The 24,397-nt window shown below is 45.4% G+C and overlaps 1 protein-coding gene across 1 annotated transcript; it reads right to left on the minus strand.

Annotated features, from left to right (window-relative positions):
• Positions 1-889: 889 nt before the first annotated feature.
• On the minus strand, positions 890-20,063 carry LOC105830727 (MAP kinase-interacting serine/threonine-protein kinase 1). The gene is made up of 5 exons (XM_012670233.3): positions 19,554-20,063; positions 9,931-10,065; positions 6,370-6,726; positions 5,664-6,234; positions 890-5,571 (listed from the first exon to the last, which is right to left on the minus strand). The coding sequence occupies exons 1-5, from the start codon at positions 19,606-19,608 to the stop codon at positions 5,118-5,120; spliced, it is 1,572 nt and encodes a 523-aa protein (XP_012525687.1). The 5' UTR covers positions 19,609-20,063; the 3' UTR covers positions 890-5,117.
• Positions 20,064-24,397: the final 4,334 nt, after the last annotated feature.

Genomic DNA, 24,397 nt, shown 5'->3' on the forward strand with positions numbered 1-24,397 from the left:
GATCGCTACGAGCGTTTCCTCGCTCACCCGGACGATCGTACGCGTTGATCGAATCGCAAAGTGATTATAACACGTCTTGTTTACAGGTATAAGGTATTTTTGTACGTTCGTAATCCAGTCTCAACATTTACATGTTTCTCGCGCGCTAAGCTACTAACGCGCGCCACTTAAAATACGGATAAAAGTACGTACGAGAAATTAGCGCCTCACATGCTCACGATATGCTTTTGTATTTTTTCGTTTTTTTTTTTTAATTTTTGCATTCTAGATAATATTCTCATACGTAAAAGAGAAGATTCGACAACACAGCTGTTTATAAAAAAAAAAATCCAAATCAAATTATTCACACGATTAAATCTCGCAGAATAAAATCGGATATCTTAAGGTTCAATATTTTTTGTCTTTTTCTTTTTTTGTAAAAAGAGAAGCGTGTGAACACTTTAAAGTAAAACAGTTTTGAAAGTTTTACGTGAGCACGTTAAATGGACTTCAGCCCTTGTTCTCGAACGTTTTCTCTCTCTCTCTCTCTCTCTCACTCGCTTGTTCGCTCGCTCGCTCACTCTTTCTCATTTACTCTCGCAAAACTGAAGAGTGACTTCGGTTTACAAAATCTCTAATACTAAGCAGTAAGATATCGCACCAAATGCAAGGAATAAAGGAGAGACCGTCGAATCCCCTGACGTTTCTCTCGGATATTTTTTTTCAATTGGAATCTGGAGAGAAACGGTCCTGGGAATTCGATACGGCCGCTCCCTTCTTTCTTCGCAATCAAGCTCCGTCTCTTCAACCGTGTCAAAAAAATATATCATATATGTTCTACATACAAGTGGGTATGAAAAATAAAAAATATTTTTTGGCCATTTTTTTCATTTTATAACAATTTTTTTGAGGACATGTGGAAGGGGAATTGTGACATAGGAGAGGAAAGAAGAGCAAGAGGAATAAGAGGAGGAGGAGGAACTGGGGTGGAGGTTAATTCGGAGAGGAATGTTTCAATTTGCAGGGACAAGAGGGACGGACGAGAGGGATGGTATCGATTCAGAAGGCCGTGAAAATGTGAGGGACGTGCGTTGCCGTTTTACAGGAAGGACACGGTGGGAAGGAAGATTAGGATGAAAACCGGAGAGCAACTATCTTTATCAATCTAGTTTTTTTAAGATATAGGCACTATAGCTACGAAATAAATCTTATTTACATTCTTCAGTTTTCTCTTACTGTCCCATCTTCGATCGATATATCAACTATGATTATGAGAATAAGAAAAGTGATGGAAAATCAGCTCCTGTCGAATCGAGTCGCACACTCTTCCCCTTTCTTAACTCCCTCCCTTCCTCTCGGCTCTTATCAACAGAACTGAACAGTTCATAAAACCAAAGACCACCAGTGATCTCAAACACAATAGCCTATGCTTGACATTATCTCTCTTATTTCTTGTAAGAAAAAGAAAGGATGCGCGCTTGATAACAATGTCCCTTTTCTCGTTTTTTTCACAAAAAGAAAGATGCGCATCCTTCGTGTCAGCCGCGCGGATACTGCCTCGATAAGCGGATCTCACGCGACGAGACAAAACTCACGGCGAAGAGTGTGCGGGGTAGAAGATGAGAGGAACGACGGGGATGCGTACCACTTAAAATATATATATATATACATATATATATATACATATATATATATGACATGTGACGATTTTTTTTTTCGTTTTTTCGTGTTTTTCTTGAAAAAAATGTAATGAAATTTCTCGCTCGCTCTCCTCGCATCGTGACTCGTTCCTCGCAGGATTACCACACTCACGGCGTTGGCACAACGCGAAAAACAAACACACCAACGTCTCCCTCACGGTTATTACATTCTCTTTTTCGCCATTCGACAAAGGGACTTGCAACGCTTACTGTATAACTACAGGGAAGAAAAATGAGAATGATAATATCCGCGTTTCACATGTATACTCGACCGCTGCGCTATACCGAGATCCAATGTTATGGTCCAGCCACTGTACGAGAAACGTTATCACAATTCCAATCTTCGGCGATCGAAACAATTACACCGTTGGCCGTTCGAACTCTCTTGTGAAACGGGCAAACGAAAGTACCGGGTCGATCCATCCTCACGAGACGGTACAATGTGGAGATACGGGTGTAAAAAGGATAAAAATAAACAACGATCTGACAATCGGTATGACTCAGCGGTACCTTACGCTACTACAAACTTACAAGGTGTTGGGTTTTCTCTTAAAGGCTAGCGATTAGTTTCTTTCGCACGCTTCCTCCTCACGCTCGCGAACACAACGCGTACACATCACACGCACACGCACGTACATTTATACTCGCATTCTATTATACAATCTTAAATTCGTTTACGCTTACAGATCTGTGTATTATGGCCATTTGTATATTTTTTTCTTTTCCTTTTATATTTTTTTCCTCATGCGGCACATTTTCTCACACATCTCAACACTTTCATGTCCTCTTATATTATACATTCTTTTCTTTAAAAGAACGAGCATTCACTTACACATTCGAGCTTATATATTGATACTTTACCAAAAAAAAAAAAAAAAACGCGCGATCGACACAAAGAAAAAAATCTCTTCGTTTCAGAACCCGGTAGAAGAGATAATGAACAATATTTTAGCTCTTTTGAAACGGTACGTTTAATTGTTTAATGTGTAATGTGGGTTATACCGTATGAAACTTCGCGCAAGATAAATCAAAAAAGACAAGCGGGAAAAATGAGCTTTTTCCTTTATAGTAAAGACAATTTCGTGTTACAGCTGATTGTTGTTTAGCCTTGCGCAAAGAGGCCGATAAATATATTAATCTTCCAATGTTTCCTCTTAAGAGAGCTCACATTATATATTGCTTTCCATATCTCTACATGTCACCATAGCTTTCTTTATTTACACGGTTCTTCATATGTGTATATATATATATATATATATATATATATATATATTTATATATTTATATATTTATATATAATCTCATCCACGCGCGCTATATAAACTCTAAATCTTTATCTTATTGGTACTTACAAAGTACAAAGAAGACAGAGGTTGACAAAAGCCATATCCGCCGTTGTACTACAGCAAGCGAATGACTTTCTAAGAAAGTTTCCCATGATGTGCAATTACAATGTACAAACGAACGTTACGCTCGGGCAGCCCTCCAATGTCACAAACATTTCTGCAAGAAAGATCTTGGAAACTCAAAGTGAATGCCAACAACTCGAATGTTAATTCCGAAGGGACTGTGCGCGCTCTGTAAATCTTACAGATAGCTTCTCTGCATTCGCTCCTCTATCTTTTAACGCTTTTAAATTGTACGAGTATAGAATACCGTGCGCAGCGGTCTCTGTCCCAGCTGCCCTGAGTAAAAATCTGTCCACCGTATCAAAACATGTAAATGAAAAAAATTCTTTCCGATATCTTTCCCTTTCTCAACTAAAACACACGATAAAGTAAGAAGTATTTCGGTAATTTATCTCTGAACCAAATTAGTTTTATAGATTCGTGCATATTATAAATTCTATAATATAGAACGAGGTTTATAGAAAAGATAAATAAATTTGTACGAAGATATAAAGCATTATCGTGGGTGGGCTGGCGTTAAAACGATTTTTGGTCGATAAAACTCTACAAAAAATATTTAACATATAAATCAATAAACAATATTATCCCGTAATTTAACAATTGAGAAATTTTAAACTAGCCATTTTCTCTTTTTGATCCGCTTAACTTCAAACCATTTAAATGTTGTTTTGAAATTTTGCCGACTTATGATCTATTTCTATTAATCTAATATGAGCAAACTAATCTGCACCATGTGGGCCGAGATACTCTCGTTTGCTCTGATTCGAGAATTATATTATAGTTCGATATACGTGAAACAATATCAAAAAAAGCAATAAAAGGAACATCTATTTCGCCTTACGTCGGTTGCGTCTGTCGATCATTTTTCCGTTTTTTTTTCTTTTTCGAATTTAAAGAACTCGGCAAACAAAAACATAAAAATAATATTTACGTAATAGGACATTCGTGCATTCAGCAGCGCACGAACTATCACGATCACGAGGGTCTTTTACTTTCCTTCTTCTCTTTAATTTTGTCCTACACATAAACGCGCGCACGCGTCTTAATGTAACAAAAGAATAAGACCGCCAACGTCAAAGCCGTTAACGTCAGGCATCAACTGTACTTCGGAATCATGCTCAGGACGCTTATCCATAATGTTGATTCTCTTGCACAACACGATATCGACGTGCGAATATGAACGAAATGTTCGAATGTATCTCAGTATGTAAATTCGTATGCGGATGATAATACAATGCTCGATGCACGTGTTGTGTAGCTATCTCTGTACAATATGCAACATACGACCGCGTGAATAACGGAGTACACACGCAGCGAGGATAACAGCGCGCTCGATGAAATCAGACTTGCTTTTATTTCCAAGAAACACGAGAAAGGAATTACTCGCGCGCGGAGCGCAACGTCGATGACTGAAGTCAAGGATATAATTATCCTTCTTCTTGCTTCGATTATAAATATCGTCCTTGCGTACCGAGGGTACGCTTCAATGCGTTATTACAACAGCGCATACATTAGATTATACAATTAAGATTTAATATTTTAAATGAAAATCTCTACAAATTCCTTATTTGATATTTTACACACATATTTTTATACATTACTTTAATAGTTACATTATTTAAAGTCAACCGCTTTAAAGTTACCAATTAATTTGAAGTTAATATTAAGAGTAAAGAAAGCTTTCAATGGAAATAAAAACAATTCTGGTTATCATCCAACTGTCTGTTAAAAGGAAAGTTTAAAACAAAAGAAGCTTAGGACTATTGAAAGAAAAGAAGATAACGACGATATTTCATTCGATTACTTTTCGCGGAGAATACTTTTCGATTATTATCGCTCATCGTCGTCATTATCATAAATGATTGAGCCTGTTCTCATTATTCACGCTGAATCAGAGACTCTCGACTTACTCTACGTTAGCTTCCTAAGCCATTGGAAAAGATATTGTACACCGTTCGCGTTTTTTCACGTAGCTACAAAGAGACAGGTGATACTGTAGCGAGAAAATGATCGGTTCTACAGCGACCTCTCAGCCACTCGGAGATGCAATTATCGCTTTGCCGGTCTGACGTTCGAGCAGGTCCGAGCGTGCCTTCAAACGGCGCTGCATCAGACGACTCTCGGTCGGCGGTGATAGCCCAAACCAATTCTGCAGCGAGTCCTTACTAATGACGCGATTCTTGCCGATAATCTTGGGGTCGTTCAGATCGACGCTAGAGTGCACGGAGCAGGACTTTGGTCGTGTGCCGTCGAATTCGCTGGACGAATGCGTCAGATGCTTGCTGTTCTCGGACAGTTCGCTGCTGGAGTCGGACATGTGACCGTATGGATGATTGTCGTCGTCGGTCGACGACGTGGACAGTCTGGGCTCCCGGTTCTCTGCCAGTTCTTCGAGATTTAGAGAGAAATGCTGAAGTACCACACGATTCACAGCCATTGCGGACTCAGCGAATGCTGAGAGTTCTCTAGCGGAGTTGTTCCTCCTGAACAGAAACGTAATGGACACGTGTTATACACAAGACAATTAAAGATAGAAAATGTGAAAGAGGTAACGCACACTCGGGTGTACACTCACCTTATGATATGAGGCGTGGTAAGTGATCGATCACCAGTTTCAACGGAAGTCGGCCCGGGATTAATCCAGGGATGTTTTAAAATACTATCGGCGCTGAGCCTCTGGTGGGCCTCCTTAACGAGCAAGCCTCTGATCAAATGTTTCGCGTCCTCAGAGATGCATCGCCACTCCTTGTCAGGAAATTCATATCTGCCCTCCTGAATACTGGTGAAGAGCAATTCCTGACAGGCCTGACAATTCTCTCCCCTGCCCCAACCGCAATCAGTGCCGCAGTTCCCATAGAAAGGCGGATAACCGCAGAGTAGAATGTACATAATAACGCCGAGACTCCAGAGATCGCAACGTTTGTCGTAATAATTGGCCTCGCCGATAAAAGCCTCGACCACTTCCGGCGCCATAAATTCGGCGCTACCCACTGGTGTCAAAAGTTGCGGCGTTGCCACAGGACTAGACAGCGAGTTGTTAAACTTGATACCTGATCCAAGATCGAAGTCGCATACCTTGATTGGCGTCAACTTGTCCGGATACACGCACAAGAGGTTCTCGGGCTTGAGATCTCTATGAGCAATACCTGAACATACAACGAAATACGTAAGATATCAAAATATAAATATTGTGACCAATATAAGATAAATTGTAACAAAACTCTACATATCCTAACGAGTCTTGTCGATTCGCGCGATTACTTCGTCTCGTTCAAAATTACCTTTCTTATGAAGAAAATCGAGCGCACTCGCAATCTCTTTGACGATCTGGCTCGCCTCTCTCTCGGTAAAGTGAATCCGTTCCTGAATCCTATTCAATAACTGGCCACCGTTGATTTTCTCAAACACAAGATAGAACTTTTCCTCGTCCTCGAAGAACTCGATTAGCTGTATGATGTTCGGGTGGCCCTGGCAATGGTGGAACGTCTCGACTTCCTTGAATACTCTGGCACGCGCGTGCCCAGGGATCTTGTCAATGATCTTCACGGCATACTCGAGGTCCGTATAGAGCGAGGTACAGCTCTGGACCGAGGCGTAGGCGCCCTCCCCAAGAACTTCTCCGGTTAGTTTGTACAATTCTGTAACGGTGACAAAAAGTTCTTCTTTACGCATTCATCTTTCAGAACAAACTTCCTGCAATTAGTTTGACACTTTAATAGAGTATACCCACGCATACTCTTCGAGAAAAAAAGAATAGGAAAAAAAGTTAAAAACTAAAAGCGTTCGATAATTCCGTCTTATATCTCACATGTTCTTATACATTTCAAACATCTATAGCAACTATAGTTACAGCAACTATAGTAGGAACATGAATGTTTTATATTTTACCTCAAGCTAAACATGAAATATTATACATTTACGATTTCTACGCGATTATAGATAACGTTGAGAATAATTTTGAGATCGGCGGACGTTTACTCGCGCGACTAAGACTCTTCGGACTCGCTAAAGCGAAAGACATCCGTCTCACGAATTCACCGTGATGACTCAATGCGACGGCCGCGCGATACTCATTCGCCATGTGGAATTGCACGTCGTTTTCTGCGATTACGTCGCGTCGTATCGCGTTGTCATTACAATGGACGAGACAAGAAGACTTAATGTCGAGAACGGATCGATCGAAAGCAGTGCGTTAGAGACTTTCTGCCGGAACATTCTCTCTCTCTTTCTCAAAACACCTGCTCTTTTTTTTCTCTCTCGATTTCCGGGGAGAGAACACAAGAACGATCACGTCAAGCTGGAGTTCCTCCGCGTGGGACAAATTTTATTGTATTACATTTCTGATATTTCGATATCTCGAACTTCTCGAGAGGAACGTTGAAGAAGGGACGCGTCGGACTTTTTACGGGTATCCGCATCGCGGTTGACCGCGGCCGCTGCCTGTTACGCCCGAAAGGCCCAATTATCTCCGGTTTAAACAGGCCTGGGGGCCTCGAGCGTGCAGCGCATGTATGTGTGTGTGTGTGTGTGTCTGTGTGTGTGTGTGTGTGTGTGTATGCGTCCTGCTCTAACATCACCGGGCAATGTCAAGGTCGAGAGGGGGTGGCCGAGATCGTGGCGTGGAACTACGACGCACATACACCGAATTTTCCCTCTCTCTCGGAAGTCCGTGCGCGCCAGGCTACGCCGGCTGGTTGCTCCTTTCCTCCTCGCCTCCAAGAGCCTCCGCGCGTCTCCGCGCCTCCCCGGTCCATCCATCCCTACTACTATCTCGCACGGCTACGTTGTATTCCGCGTCTCCGTTTGCCCACGTCACTCTTCCCGCACCCCGCGTCCTCCCAACCGACCAACCCCCCACCGTTCTACCTTTCGCTCCGATATTATACGTCAGGGTACACTACGCGCGGCGCATGGCAGCGTCGCTTAGCGCCTAGCAACCGGAGGCCGATAATATGCCTCCACGTCTTTAACGTCGTTCTACGATTCCAATTTTAACAGCGGCCCGCGCGAAAATAGCGCCCCGAAAATCGCGCGATCGTCGACCTACTCGCAATTGGCCACCCGAGAAAATCAACTTTGCAAAAAGTAATAACATTGCCGATTGTTTCGATGACACGAGGCATTCCCGGGGAAATCGACCATTTGGTAATTTTTATGACCGACGATATCCAGATTTCCAGCGATTTCGCGTGCGATTCCGGTGGGTTCTCGACGAAGCGTGTTTCGTTTCCACTCGAGTGCGCAAATAATAACATATATGTATGGTTCCATTCCGGAGCGAAGTGAAGCTTCTCGAAGTTCGAGTCGCAAGCTCGCGAATCGATCACGTGAAATGACGTAACCGGTCGAGATTGCAAACTTGATTCCTCACGTTTTACTCGAAACGAGACCGATATTTTTTCGCGACGACGCCGCTCGATCGAAATTTTTCCAACATTCCATCGAATCCCCGAACCGTGAATAATATCGAGAGTACGTAAGGGTACACTTCGCTGCGAAGTCCAAGTGTGTAAAAAGTGCCCCCATTCATGCGCGCGATTCAGTTTTCCGCGTAAGCGTTTACAACGAAACGAGTTAAACCGCACGCTTAAAAATGTAAATTAATTTTATTTTACGCAGTATAGTATTATTTTTAACACAAAACGTTTGGTAAAGTTATCTACGCTAATAATCGAATAAAATTGAAAACGATGGAAAACGTCCTTACACAATTTTTTGTCTCTTCAAAAAAAGCAATTAAATCAATAAAGTCGATTGATTATTCCGCGCGTAACAAATACCAATTTTTTACGAAATCAATTTGCTCACGAATAATTACACGATGCAGTAATTATTAAAAAATTACGAATCGTCCTCGTGAGTTCGAGGGTCGGGCGGACCGACGCTCTCTCGTGCCGAAAACGTACATACGTACACAACGAATTTGTGGCCCTCCGTGGGCCGCGTGGCGTAGGTATCGATCGAGCGACTCCGTGGCCGAATAACCGTATTTGCCAGCTGCGCAGCTCGGATTAATCCCGACGCGTTCTTCTTCTTCTTTTCCTTCTCCTTTGCGTCGTCGACCAGTTCGCCGGCTAAAGGGGTGGCAGGAATCCTGCGCGTCTCGCGCGAGTTTCTCGAAAGGCGACATAAATACCGACGCTTGAATCAAAAACATTTTTTTCTCGCTCGATTGCGAGTCAATAGGACGAACGGAACGGCGTGTGCGCGCGCGACAACCCCGTGAACAGAGGAGTAATCTACCCCTTTCTCCCCAAGGCTTTTCTCTCTCTTTCTTTCTCTCCCGGGAGAAAGGGGATCCCGACATTGTTTTACTCCGGTCTATTCTTCTGATACCCGACGGCCTCGGGAACTTCTTCCCCTCCGCCGGAGGAAGGTAGGAGCCAACTTCCGGTGTTTATAAACAAGCGGCGCGCAAAATTCCAGGCCGCCTGCGCGATCGATTATTCCCGTCGCCCCTATCTCCCCTCTCGCGCGCGCAAGTTTCTCGTTCCTAACTTGTTCAAGGTCACACGTACCTACGAAGGAGAAGGATTGCAAGTTACATCGGATTGCAAGATGGAAAGAGAGAGAAGAACGCCATGTGCGCGCGGAACGATCTCGAAAGATCAAGATTGACCAATCTACCCGACTTCCGGCTCGCACACACCCTCTTTTCCTCGTTCACCCTTCTCTCTTTCTTTCTCTTTCTGTCTTTTCCTCGTCTTGCGATCGGATCCAGACGATCTTTCTGCGAATCTTATCGCGAGCAACGCGGCAACCAACATTCATCTCCCTCTCTCTCTCTCTCTCTCTCTCTCTCTCGTTCTCTCTCGGTGACGTTGATGCCTGTGGGAATTTACCTTGAAAGCAGGAGGACACCACGGAGGAGCCGGAGCGTCTCTTCCTGCGCCTCTTACGTCTCGCCTCCTCCTGACGAGCCTGCACAGCGCTCATGGACTCCCCCGTCGAGGCCACGTCTCGGCAGGTACCATCGCCTGAAAAAATACGCAATTGTCCGCCGGTTAGTCCGAGATTGCAATTCCATGGAGATTGATTCGCATCTAATCTCTCACCCCCCTCCCTACCTTCTCGCGAACGGACCTCTCTTCACTGGACCTCGATTAATTTAATAGACTTTCCATTGAATGAGTCACCATGTTTCCGCCAACGCGCGAATTATGAACCTCCGGTTTAATCTAGGGAGCTCGCTTCATTATTTCTTAACGCGATTAAACGTAAACGGGGAAAAAGAGAGAGAGACTCTGACCCAATGACGGAACAAAGGCGAACGGGCAGGCAGTTCTAAAGATAGCGGTACGGCAATTTTTCAGCGTGAATATGCATTATGCACGTCGCGTCGGTGCGAAACGGGGCATCTCCCCGAAGACGGTGATTGCGCAACGAGCAAACGAGTGTTTATTTGCGGACAAAGTAGCTCGTGGCCTACCCCACACGTGACGGACGGACAGGCCTCGCTGTGTTATCGCCGTTTATTATTGCGAGAGCTTATCGACACGCCGCACCGCCGCCGCGCGGTATCGTCATCTCCGTTAGTCACTCCCCTCGAGTTTTCTCGCTCGTTACCGCCAGCGATAATTTTTGTCGCCAAATGTGTGTACGAGTGCGTGTGCAATAAATCACACGTTGCAATAAATCATCGCTCCGTTGACAGAAGAGAAGTGGCACATGTCAAGAATTAGCATTCCCGCGATTAACAAAAAGAAATCGATCCTAAAGCCCGGTATATTTTTGTAGAGAGAAAAAAAAACATTCAACGCGTTTGTGAAAAGAAAGTAAAACTGCGCGTATTACGCGATTAAACTTGACCCAATTAAAACGTTCCACTTTCGGAATTAAAAAAATGCTCCATTGATACTTGCTAATTTAGAGAAGCGTCATTTGTCCTATCAACGGAGCGAAATGAAAATTATACGAGAATTAGTCCCGCGGTTCATTGAAAAAAGAAAAAAAATCAGATGATGGAACTGCAACAAAAAAAAAAGATTCCCGCGCCAATCAAGCGATCTTTACATTCATCGGGATACGTCGCCTTTATGAATAACCGTACTCTCATTAGCCGAGGGTTTAAAATAATGTCCGCGCATCTCTCTCGTTATAATTATCGCCGCAGTCGACTTTGACGCGTTCCCCACAGCTATTTTCAACCCGTCATAAAATTATCGTACATTTAACGCGGTTTTTTTTAATACGCCGATCATGTAATTCAGTCCACGGAATACGTCGTTTCTACCTCGACTGCCTATCGAAACTGAAAACCTGAATCGCGCGCAGGTGCAATGGTAAACCGTAAAAAATAATAATGGACGATTAACTCGGAGAAATATTATTGAAAATTGCCGTTTCATCGTCCCTCTTCCTGACCGAACATCCTTCCCGGGCTCTCGAATAAGCAGGGGTACTCTCCCCTCTAGCGTGTGTAATAAAATACGCGGGGAGGAAGGGAAAGAAGAGTCCCGGGGGTTTCCACAGGGGTGCTACAGGATTACATAGGAGGAACCGAACTTTTGTGCGCGCCCGGCTGGGGGATGGAAAGCGTACGCGCAATCGATTTACCCGGGGGCAAATGAAGACGGGAACAACTGCCCTCTCGTACGCGCGCTCCCCCCCTCCCTCCCGCGCGCCCTTTCCCCCTGGTCCCCTAGTCGTTTCGGCACAACAATGGTGGAGCTTCTCGAAACCTCTGGTAGCTTCTCCGCTGCGTGTTTCACGACACGTGTACGCGCCGGAGTAATCCGACGGGCGAGGAATGCAAACCGAGTGATACCGGTCCCACGGATCTTTTACTTTTAACCTTCCGGAGCTAACCATTGTCTGTACCGCACACACCGTCAATTATAGATCTTGAATTAACGTTATTAAAATAAGTCTAATATTCGTTCTTTTTTATACGAGCTCGTCAATTGTTCTAAATGCGGGTCTCGCAGATTAATCACCGAAAAATTGTCCTTGTTTTATATGTAGTAATTTTGTAGTAATAAAATAAATAATTCGATAGATAATCGCTAGAATTCCTCACCTAATAATGGAGATTATTACAGGCTAGCTAATACTTAATAGAAAAGCAAAATTTCAATTTTTTCGGTGTGCATTTTGTCGGTCACTAACAGCGTTACAGAAATTGACGCGTCAGTTTCGGAGAGTCAAATGCAACGATCGATCTTCGACGTCTAACAATCTGCGTGACGACGGTTGATCGAGGAGATCCCGAATAAAAATTTCTCGGAAGTGAAATCCGCCGAAAGTCTAACGTCGGGGAAGTCGGCGGCGCCGGTTCGATTTCGCGCGCACAGCTCCTCTCGGTTGTCCATGCACGAAGTAGGCAAGATTCTCTCTCTCTCTCTCTCTGTCCTCGCACTTTCTAATTCAGCCGCTAAAAATGGGACCGTCGGTCGCCGATACCGAAGCCGTCGTCGTGTGCCGCCTACGGCCAGTTCGGCGTTTCCCTCTCTGTTTCTCTCCGCTGGGAAAGTTCAACTCGTTCGACTCAGCGTGGCTTTAGGAGAGAGAGAGAGACCACCGGTGCGCGATTCACGATCCGCGTGTTAACGGAGAGATATACGACAGCAGCGGATATTTACGCGAGATGTATATCGCCGGGAGTCGAGGGTCACCGTATCTACGGCGACGTTACCGCGAGACTGTCGTCTCTCACCGGGTTCGGGACGCTTCGAGTGTACTTTCGCGTGCCATAAAATGTTTCACGCCAGTGAAAAGACCCCTCGAAGTAATCGCAAAGCAATCGGACATTCATACAATTTTAATGTAATAAATTTATGCGTTTAACGAGTCGTCACAAGAACGTCACAAGAAATGTTTGACTCTCGGTTGTTTTTTCCTTGATACAACGTGCAATGCGGGAGCGTATCTCTAGAATCTCTCCATAAATTCCTCCGAATAATGATAATTCTTTCATTCACGTTAAACTAATCGGGCGAAGCTGAGAACGGGATTTTCGCTCATTTGCATAGCTTCAAGGGAATTAAGAATTAAAATTCAATTAAGCACTTTACGAGAGGCCGCGTTTCCTTTGAGGAGCTTCAGCTACTGATCTCCTTGAGCGTGACAAATTGTCAAAACGAGGTGACAAGCATCAGGAACGGTGGCGAATCGCGGTGTCTTTCGGGAGATGCGGAAGAAGACAGAAGACGCGCGCGTGGGCGAGGACGTTGCGCGCGATATACACAGCAACAACGGCGACGAATAAATAAAATGCCCCGAGTAAATCGAACATCCGTTCATCGCCACTCCTTCGCCGAGAATGGACAGACACGCTCGCGTGGGTCGTGAGGAGAAATCAGAGCCAGACGGCAGGGAACGAGTACCGTGTGTAACTGTAGGCCGCGGTCGACTCCGGCTCTCTTTCATTGTCTCCGCACGGTGGTAACCGACTCCCGCAGGTTTTGCCACGAGGAAATCGCATCGAAATCACGACGGAAAGAAAAGACAAAAATCGCGAGATAATAGCTTCAACTGCCACGTTTTTTTTTTTTTCCTAGGCAATTCGATCGCGAGCGCACACGAGTTATATTTAACTCGCGTGACAATGACTCGATTGATCGATGACAAATATAGTTCGGGCTGGGCGTGGCGACTGAAACGAAAAGTCATTTAATTACGGTAGGAGGCTGGTGGGGGGAGAGGCTTCATTGAGAATTCATTAACTGTCACACGTTAGAAAACTCGTGGCAAGTCGTTAAATTCAAGTGTCGGACTGTTGGCCGACTTCTCGCATTGGAGATTAAGGATCGCGAATTGGAGATTAGAGTTCAACCAGAACGAAATGGATTAAATTTGAAATTATCTGCTTGGCCGGAATTCGAATTTTCAATTCGCGGTTTCAATCTCTACACAGAGGGAAAGATTTCTTTAAATTTAATTAATCGTTTTGTGTTCGACTATTCTAAAGCATATATTTCTTTGTTTCTAATAAATGTTATTAAATCTAAAGAAATCTGTTCCAAATTTATTAAAACCAAAGAAATATATGCTTTGAAGTAGTCGAACAAAACTATTGATTAAATCTAAAGAAATCTTTCTCTCTGTGTAAAATAGACCTTACGTGGACAATAATACCAACAAATATATTGACAATATTATTGATCGCGTGATTGTTGTGTGATAGATTGACGTAGAATCGTAGAACATTGATAGCAGTCCAGATTTCCTGATTCTCCAGCATCAATATCGTTGTGTGGGTAACAATATCGACAATAATATCGATCGTGTAAAAGTGACATGTACTTCCGTCAGTATAATTCCACAGTTACGGACGAATTGCAAAATTACATTAAAGTTAAATTGTAATCTTTAAACACGTCAAGTGCATTATTAATTGTAAAACATACATGATAATCTTAACTTTTCTTATTTCTTTGCACATATTTTGCAAGTGTAAGTGTTCAAGTTATTAAAAATAAGAGCTTTATATCGTCTTGGACATTGGTGCCGATGCCTTAAAAGTTTTTTATTATTAATAACGTTTCATATTTTATATTTCAGTTAATTATATAAATTATATAAGTAGGTCATGCCGCGAGTCCTCGGAAAAATTCAGCAATCTTGGCTTTGCATCGCTACATTTCCGGTTACTGGGACATTTACCTCGATCTGACACGGGCTCTAACTCGAACCGGGTCTCATCGCGCGGAGACAATAGCCGTCACGACGACACGTCAAGAGAGCCTCCACGGTAGACTCGGGTTTCACAATCGTCTAAAAATAAGAGCGCACGAGACCCAGGGATTGCGGATCAGGGAAGCTTTCGAAAGAATCGCGTCGGTCCGTTTTCGAAAATTGCCACGCGACCGTCTCCACTTTTTTCCCGGAAAATCGGCGCTTTTCTACGAAAGACAGGGAGAGCCCCGTGCTCTCCGCCCGGATCTTGACACACGCGCGCGCGGGCGATTATAAATTTCGGTGGACGGCGCGGCGAATGTATTTTCGTGCCTCGCCGGTCGCCACCGACGCCGCACAACGACCGGCAGAGTTCAATGACTGGCACAGAAAAGGAACGCCGCCATCTTACGCGAGATATGCACGTACGATAGTGCAGCGTTCTCTAGCCGCACGCTTGCGCGCGTGCGGGCGCTGCTAATTATGCGCGAAAATCGACACATATCGGAAGGAAGTAGCGACGTATCCCTCTCGCACAGGTCCGTCGAAGGGAAAGAGGGAGGGGAAAAAAAGAAGAGATCGGCGTACAAAATGCCGCGAGTAACGGCACGCGATAATCGACGGGGAGATTCGTGATTTATCGGATTGAAAGCAAACAGAGACGGCGCTACCGAAAATGTAACTAGGCCGTCCTGAACAAACGAGCCGACGATAGGAGATGGCTTCTGTTTACTTTAATTCTCTTGGGAGCCGCTCGGAATATCGCAGATGGTTTCGGCCAGCCGAGAAAAGGAGAGAGAATTTTAGAGGAGGGAGATTCCGGCGTCATTAACGATTGCATACATTACAAAAGCGAGCGGTACGCGAACATTGTCGCCTAATTAAAGGGTTAGGCGGAAAGACGAGCAATCACGCGACGTGCCGGAGCGTGACTTCCATTTTTCTAGTCTATCATCGTTACGTCGGACTGCACATATGTGACGCGGAGGATTCGGAGTAGACGGTGCGTAACCCAAAGTTTTCCGTTTCGGCGGGTAATTTAGCGTAGGGATTTTTCCGTAATTGTCCGTAAGCGAGCTCAAGAGAAGATTCGAGAGATCAAAACGGAAGCTCCTTGTTCCGCGCGCCGAGCCTCGTTTAATGCTGTATGTGTCACATCTCAAAACGTTATCAAAAATTTCACAGATTATTAAGTTTAAGCACCTGTGTAAAGTTCGAACGCAATTCTCTCTTATTGGTTTAAAAATTATTTATATTGCTCTGTCTGTTTTTGATTTTTATATGCTTCGTAGCATTCGTATTTTATAGTATTTATTTGATAAAAAAATTCGCAAATTTAATTTAAAAAGTATAGAACAAAAACTTCTGTTTCATACGGATTAAGTCGAATTTTTTACACATAATCACTAATAAAACTCTAATATATATTTGTTTATTTGGACGTGTACCTTTAAGTTATTTATCTAAAATTGAAGCGAAACGTGCAAAATCACTTTTGCACACGTCATTTTTGCTGCCATAAAAATTTACAATCTTTTATTGTTTTGTAATTGGTTTCAGGACCAAAATTCAGGTATTAACGACCAAAATTTTTTTGTCGTCGACTAGAGAAAAGAAGGATAGATCTGAAAAGCATGCATATTTAAATTTCGATGACTTTTATTTACTTGATACTTCAGCTAGGGAAGCAAAACAACCTTAAATCGCAGTTGCACTTGTCACGCTTCCGTCCACGAGTCGTCGGGTATATTTGGCGACTGCCCGTCGCTTTGTCCCTCCCACTCATCGCGTATTCCTTTACACACACACACGTAGCCTCGACGGTCTCTTTATTCGCCGAATGTCAAGCTCTCTCGCTCTCGCATCAACCGCGCTGGAGAGTTTGAATCAAAAACGCGAAAACGAATGTCGTGCACGCGTACAATAAAACGCGCTCAACAAGCCCGTATCTTTTGTTCCAACGTATCGTGCTAGTTTCCCTTTAAAAGCGCGCCGAGTTGGCATGCGCGGCCCAGGACCCTTCCACCCTTCGTTCTTTGTTTGGGTCGCCCTATAACCGACTCGCGCGCGGATCTCCCCTCGCCCGGAACCGTGCCGGTGCCGGGAACCCCTCCTCCCCCTCCGTCCCGAAATCCCTTCCCTCGAGCCTCATATACCGACTAACCCACTTGTCTCTTCCCTCCCTCTCGCTCTGTCACCCTCTATCCTCCTGCCGAAAAATAAATCCTTCCGCCGTGCCAACGACGCGACGCGCAAAACGCTCGCGGAGTTTCTCCCGTCCCAAAAATACCCGCGTTGAGAATTCACGGAATATTGGCGCGAAAATCCCGTCGCGCGTCGCGCACATTCGCATCGGCATTAAAATTCAGCGAGATTCGATCCGCGAACGAGGCGAAATAACTTCGCGGGGACGAAAGTAAGAATTCGGCGGCCTCCCCCCACCCCCCCCCCGATCCTATTTCCTCGCTGCCGATCCCTTTTTGCTTGGGTAAGGAGAAATCGCGCGGATCGCAATTACCGATTTTACACGTGCGTGTAGGTGCTGACGACGGCGACGGCCGGCCAGCACCAATGACCGCGTCAATAAACGGAGCCGGGCCAAGAGGACCGCGTCGGGCACAAGAGGTGATGATTGTGCGAAACGCAGCAAATTCGTTTCGTCATCCTTGTTATTTCGGACTCTAGTCGCGCGCTAGTTCGTTTCACCTTATTATGCTAACGTCGATGTGCCGACCGGAGCGTTGCATAATTTGGACGCGGACGGCGCCAGTCGCAACGGGTACTTTTCCAGGTTTCCGCTTTTAGAGATAACGACTCGGTCGGTCGACGTAATTAACAGCCGCGGGGAAGAGTTTTCGCGTGAACGGGAGTAAACTTTTTTTTGCGTATGTCGATTTTTTCCTCCTTAGTTTTACGGCAAAGTCAGACGTCAGCTGCTGCCTCGAGAATCTCGCATAAAATCTCGAAGCGAGAACGACGCGATTGGAAAAAAAAGGGAGGGGAACGTGACACAAGAAATAGATATATACGAGAGGTGTGCCGTAAACTTCGAGATTACGTGGATTGTTTACATTAACGTTTGCACGAATCCTTTTCATGCACAGATAAGATTGTTAAGACATCTAATTTTAGTTTTGCTGCATAACAATGTATGATGTTAAAAATAAAAAGTATGAAATAAAATTTTCACTACTTCTGGTACCATCTATAATTTATGGGGTTATTGTTTCCATAGATAACACGTAGGACATTGGTTCAAGTAACTAATTTAAAAAAAAAAGAGCCTTTCTCGATTACGGCTGATATTCCTCGTGTGATTTTATATAACTTTCAAGTACATTAAATTGCGCGATCGAATAATAAATTTCCGGTTTTGAAACAGTTGTAAGAACAAGTTGAACGAGAATAGCAATATCACGATATTGACAATCAATTTGATAATAATGACGTGCGGTTTAATAGATTTAAAAAAATGCATAAAATCATTAGAACTGTCAGCACAAACCCTCCAGCTGTAATCGAATAAAATATAACATTTATCTTCTAATTAGCTGTTTTCACATATCGATTGTTTTCATACATCTATTATTACTTGTTTAATTAACATAATTTATACTGTAAACACATAGTGTAGGTTATTTCTAGCCGTAAAAACGCCCAACCGATAGTACTCGTCAATAAGCACTTGTATAACGTTTGAACGTTTAAACTCTACAATAAAAAGCTAAGAGTTATCGAAATTTAAATTTTATGTCATTTGTTTCTTTATTCGCAAATTGTATGATTTCAACTTTAAGAAATATTGAATATCAATTTAACGTAAAATATTCAAATAAGTCACATTATATCAAATTAATACTTGAATATGTCAAAAATTTAACAAAAAAAATTTTTAAATAAATACAAAATATTTTCGACTGTGTGACATTACTTTGAGATACGACCAATCTTTTAAATAAAAAGGGGATTCCCTCGTAACACATCGCAATTTCACGCCACTCAACGAAACTCATCTCCTGTCGCTCGCGCGACTCGGGAAAATTCCGAGAGAGAATCGGCTTGCGTACCCCAGAGATCTCGAAATTGACGCAAAGTTAGGGTTTGGCGGACGTAATAAGTTTACCTATTTTCGTCAGGCTTTTCTCAGGAAAGAGCCAAGGAATATACGTCATAGTTTAATTATCGGCTGACGCGTGGGTGCCGGTTATTCGGGAAAGTTTCCTCTCTCTTTCTCTCTCTCTCTCTCTCTCTTTCTCCGTCACTTCCTCCGCGGCCGATTCGTATGCGCGACGCGGATTTTCCACGACGAAAAGCGAATCGCTAAGCGAGCGTGACGCGTCGTCGTCGTCGTCGTCGTCGTCGTCGTTTCTCCATCCGGCATTCTCATCGCGCGGCCTCTCTCTTCCCGTCAACGACTCGAGCGTGAAATCCGTCAATCCTTCCTTCCCCTCTCTCTCTCTCTCCCCCCTTTCCTCCTCCTCTCGCCGTTTCTACCCTACTGCGTCTCTCGCCCTGCGACGACGGTGAAAACGCAAAAGAGCGTTCGTTACCCGGCGCCCGTTACCGGGTCGTTACACATCGACCGGCGAAAATGGCCGCCGTCGTCGCTGCTGACTCTGAAGTTAGCCGGTTCGCAAAACAAACATCGATACATCGCGACCGGACGGTCCCGTGACTCTCGCGCGACTGCGATTTTCTTCAGGCTCGATCTACACTAAGAGAGAAAAAGAAGCAAGCCTCCCCTTTTTGCTTTAGAATTCCTCTAAACCGTGACGTTTCTCCCCGGCGAGAGACAACAGCGGCGTTTTCACTATATATATATATATATATATATATTTTTTTTACTCACCTCGCCCGGCCTCCTGAGTGCCGTCCTCTCGTTCCTCCAAAATCTTCTCCACCATGTTTCCCTCGTCGCGTTACTCTCGACCGTCGCCTCTCGCGAACGACCGTCTGGGAAAAAGAAGATCGGAGAAGCCTCTGGATTACTTCAACACCTCGAGAGATCTGGTCCGAGCGCGCGTCCCTCGCTCCGGCAACTCACACCGATAGTAATAATTATAAAAAAGAGTCAGTCGTATATACAAAAAATCCTATCCACTAAGATACTGATATAAATCTTTCTTCGGAGCGATGATTCTCTCTCTCTCTCTCTCTCTCTCTCTGGATCACGTCACTCGTGTCTCTCTCTCTCTCTTTCTCCTCAGTCCTCTTCTTCTTTTTCTCGCGAAGAAGGTCGATGTATATCAGTGTCGATATCACAGATGTAAATAAATATATAAAGCCTATCCCTCTTTCTCTCGCTTTCTCTCTCTCTCTCCCTTTCACTCTCGCTCTCTCTCTCTCTCTCTCTCTATCTCTCTCTCTCTCTCTCGATATATATATATATATATATATATATATATATATATATATATATATATATATATATATATATCTCCTCCGCACGATTGCTCGTCCTCCTCTCACGAAGATGACACGTCCGCAGGTGCGTACTGATAACGATGTTATTGTTGTTGTTGTTATTTTTGAATAAATACTATCACAGACTTTGACACTGCACTTTCTCTCGGTCGGTCATCCTCCGCGCTGCTATAATTCTCTCCTCTCTCTCTTTCTCCCCCTCTCTCACACTCTCTCGTTCTCTCTTTCTCGCCCTCGGCGTCGATCTTTTACGCCGGTGTGTCTTCCTCCTCTCACAACCGAGCAGCCAAGCCCTTCCGCCGATGAGAAGCTACGCTCGGTGTCAGCCTCTCGCCAGAACCTTCTCCACGACCAGCTCTTCGCCGGTGCTGCTGCTGCTGTTGCTGTTGCTGCTACCAGTCGCCTCCTCCTTCGCCGCCGCCGCTACCTCTTCCTCCTTCTCCGCTCCCCGCCACTCCTCCACCGCCGCAGCTCCTTCCTGCCCACTGAAGGTTTTTAACCGGATGTATCGGGCCTTTTCGCACACGAAAGCCCCGCGATGGTCGTCGTGGCTCCGTCGTCGCTATCGCACAGCCTCTCGTCGCACGTAGCGGCAATCGAGCTCGGAAGCGCATTAAAAACCCCTTCGTCTAACACATTCCTCTCTTCCACATCACCATCCCTCACTGCTCGGCAGTTGGTTTCCGACTGAGCTCGACAAGATGGCCGCCCTTGCTTACCAACACTCCGCCGCCCGCCTCGCCCCGCGTCGCGCCGCGTCCATCGAGCGCGGCTTCTCTCCTTCCTTTCCGTGCCTGTCTCCCCTATCTCTCTCCTTCTCTTTCTCTCGCCACCGTCGGTCGGCGAATCACAAGGCTCCGTCGACGCCCTGCAAGTCACGTAGGCAACGTGGTTCTCAGCCAGCGGCCCCCCGGCGGTGGACGGGATGATGCAAACGGCGCGGCGACGAGACTTTTCTAGATCTTTCGCCAGGCCGTCGCGTTTGCGGCTGTTACCGCGCGCGTTACTCCTTTTTCTACTTTTTCTACCTTTTTTTCTCTCATTCGAGCGATGGGAGTGGCGGAACGACGGGAAATACGCGTCCCTATCGTTTTCAATAACGAATAAAAATACGTGCGGCAAGTAGAGGGACGGGGACTCCTCGCGGGCGAATTGCCACTCGAAAAGTCAGCGTCGGCGAGGAGCCCGCGCGAGGTGAGAGTCGCTGGCCTCCTCGCGCTCCGCCGGCTCTCGCCATTTTGCGCGTAATAATACCGGAGCGGCGGACGATTTTCTACGCCGCGCCGCGCCGACGAGATCCCGAAGAAAGGAAGGAAGGCGACCGACTCTTCCCTCCTTCGCGAGGGAGGATCTCCGTCACGGGCTTTCGCTCACGCGTCGCCCTTGGGATCCCTCGCGCGGCGTCCGCGCCGAGAAATCATCGGACGAAGGACGCCGCGTGGCCGGTTGCGCGTTTTCGGCAACGGGGTTCCGCGGCGTCGGGATGCGCGCGCAGGCCGTTCTCCGGTCACGTACGCCGCGTTCGGTCGGGCGCGTCCGTGCGGTCTCGGCAGATCTCGACTCAGTCCAGCGATCGCGCGGGTCGGCGAGGGTGGGAGGGACGCGGTAGGACGCGCATAGAAATGAGCGAGGGACTCGCGGGGCAAGGGCGAGGCGAGAAGGCGGCCGAACTCGGAGCGACGCGGACGTGAGTGCGGAGTAATGTTGCATACGTTAGCTCTCTATCGCTTTCTTTCTCTTTCTCTCCCTTTTTCGATGACGCGAAATACAAATGTAAGATGCGGATATTATTTGTATCTTAATTTGTATATTAATTCCACGATTACTACGTGGACGGTTGCTGGCGCCAGGCAGCGTGAAGTTCATCGAGGTTTCGAGAACTCTCTCTGCTCGACGCCGCGTTCGCGCTTTTTTGCTCCAGTTTAAATGATTATTATTAAGATGAAGATGTTTCGCTGAAACTTGAATTTTCATCGAATTCTTTCGAGATAATTAAATTTATATATTTAAGCGAGAATATATCTCTTGCTTTATGTACGAGACAACGGTTATCATACGAAACATATACTAGTTTTAATTTGATATACTGGTGTTCGACCCTGCTTTTTTTCCGTATGTATACGTGTTTCGAGGCACGTCAACGATATCGGGCGACGTCGCGACGACTCGTTGCCGGCAAGGCTGGATCGGCATCACGCCAATTTAACGTGAACAACGTGTATCATTACGCAATATCGCCATCGGTGATTCAATAACCCGGTCGCCTTTCTTACTCCCTCCCCTTTTGTTTTTATTTCACCGGCGACGCTACGACGTTCGCGGCCTCCGTTCGTCTATCGCCCGGTATGTTTTCGTCTCTCCGTTCCCGGAAGAGAGTGCGTCGACGCACAATTACGCGCGGCGGCGTCGACGGCCCCCTGCTGGTTGCAAATATTCCCGTGTGTCCGTGCCCGATTCCTCGAGTTCAACGATACATCACGGTCTCGCCCACGCGGCAAGAAAATTGCCGTCGATCGTTAAACGAGCAGGGAGATTGTTATTCGCGACTCGGGCTTCGCAGCTTTCGATCGAGCAGCAAGCCGGCAGCTCCGCGTTGTATGTACACGGTCTCTATTATAGAAACGAATGCTCGAAGGTAGGGAACGAATGTGACCCCGAACTGCGTCGGATTCGCAAGAGGCGCGCGAGGCGCCCAAGGAGCCAGGGGGCGGAAAGATCGCGTCACCGTTACATAACCCCCCGTTAGACAATGGGATGCGGACGACGACGACGACGACGAGGGCAGCGGCAGGAGAAGGAGGAAAGGATAGGGGAGAGCGGCGCGGCGGCTAGGCGCTGCTATTGCCGGTTTACCAAACTTTGTTTATCGTTTTCGAACGCACGGCGCACTTCCTCGTGTAAACACGCGGCGGCGGTGCCAACGGCGCGCCGCGTATCAGCGCGGTATCTCCAAATCCGTCCAGAGAGGCGTTGTACGTATGCGTATACGCATAAATAAAAAGAGAGACGTAAATAATGCATTATCGCGCCCGCGGCTGCAACGTGAGACTGGCATTTACGTCAAATCGCGTCGTTATCTCGGCGAAAGTGTCAGCCGATTAATTCGTCCCGTGAAAAAAAAAAGGAAGAGGCAAGAGAGACGGAGAGAATGAAAAAAAGGAAGTTGAGAAAGAAGGAGAGAAGATTGATTGAAGTTTATTTAGCTTTCTCAGCTGTTATGTTTTTCATAGATTTACATGCTTCTTTAACATCCGTTTAAATACATCAATTCTTTCACAACTTCTAATTTCTGCTGGCAAGGTATAATTTTACGCCCTCGTAACACACGATTTTTTGCGCACTTTTAGTTCTAACGAATTTTATTGCGATAGTCCCTTCCTGCCTTGTTTTTCTTCCATTTTCATTACTAATTACTTCTAGTCTATCCCTTAAGTAATTTGGCGCCAAGTTATATAAAATCTTAAATATAAATATACATACATTATAGTGTAGTCTCTGTTTTATAGACATAAATTGCAACGCTTCTATTTTGGTGTATCTATAACATTGTAATATTACTTGCATAGCCCGATTCTGTGCTACTTGCAATTTATTCAATTGCGTTTCTCCCATATCTACCAGTAGAGACCAGGAGAGACCGGGAGAGACGGAGAGAGACGGGGAGAGACGGGCAAAGATCGGGAGAGACGGGGAGAGACCGGGAGTGACCGGGAGAGACGGGGAGAGACGAGGAGAGACCGGGAGAGACGGGGAGATTTTGATTGATTGAAGTTTATTTAGCTTTTACAATCTTTGGTATCGGTATTATTGTCGATGTCTTCCAACTCTGTGGGCAACAACCTTCTTTCAGAGATTGATTAATAACATTAACAAATTCTTCTTTAATAACTGGCAATATCCCTTTTAATATATCGCTAGTTATTCCCTCTTCTGTACTTTTTTTCGCGGTAGTTGCATAATAATTACTTCTAAGTCCAGAGGGCACGAAAGTGCGCATCACCGTAGTTTTAATCTCCGGTCTCGCTGATGTCTCCCGGGCGTTCGTTTCAAGGTCGAGAGAAAGATAGAGAGAGAGAGAGAGAGGGAAAATGACGTGAATCCTCTCCATTTCGCCTCGCGACTATTTGCGACTGACTCTGCGAGGATCGCAAAAAAATACCTGCACGCGTTTACGATGGAGATTATGTAATGCAATCCATCGTGCCCATCGAGAACGATCGGCGCCTAGATGATAACAATTGACGAGTTTTTCTCGGAGGCGACGGGACG

Source organism: Monomorium pharaonis, chromosome 9 (genome assembly GCF_013373865.1).
Source record: "Monomorium pharaonis isolate MP-MQ-018 chromosome 9, ASM1337386v2, whole genome shotgun sequence".
NCBI classification, from domain to species: Eukaryota; Metazoa; Arthropoda; class Insecta; order Hymenoptera; family Formicidae; genus Monomorium; species Monomorium pharaonis.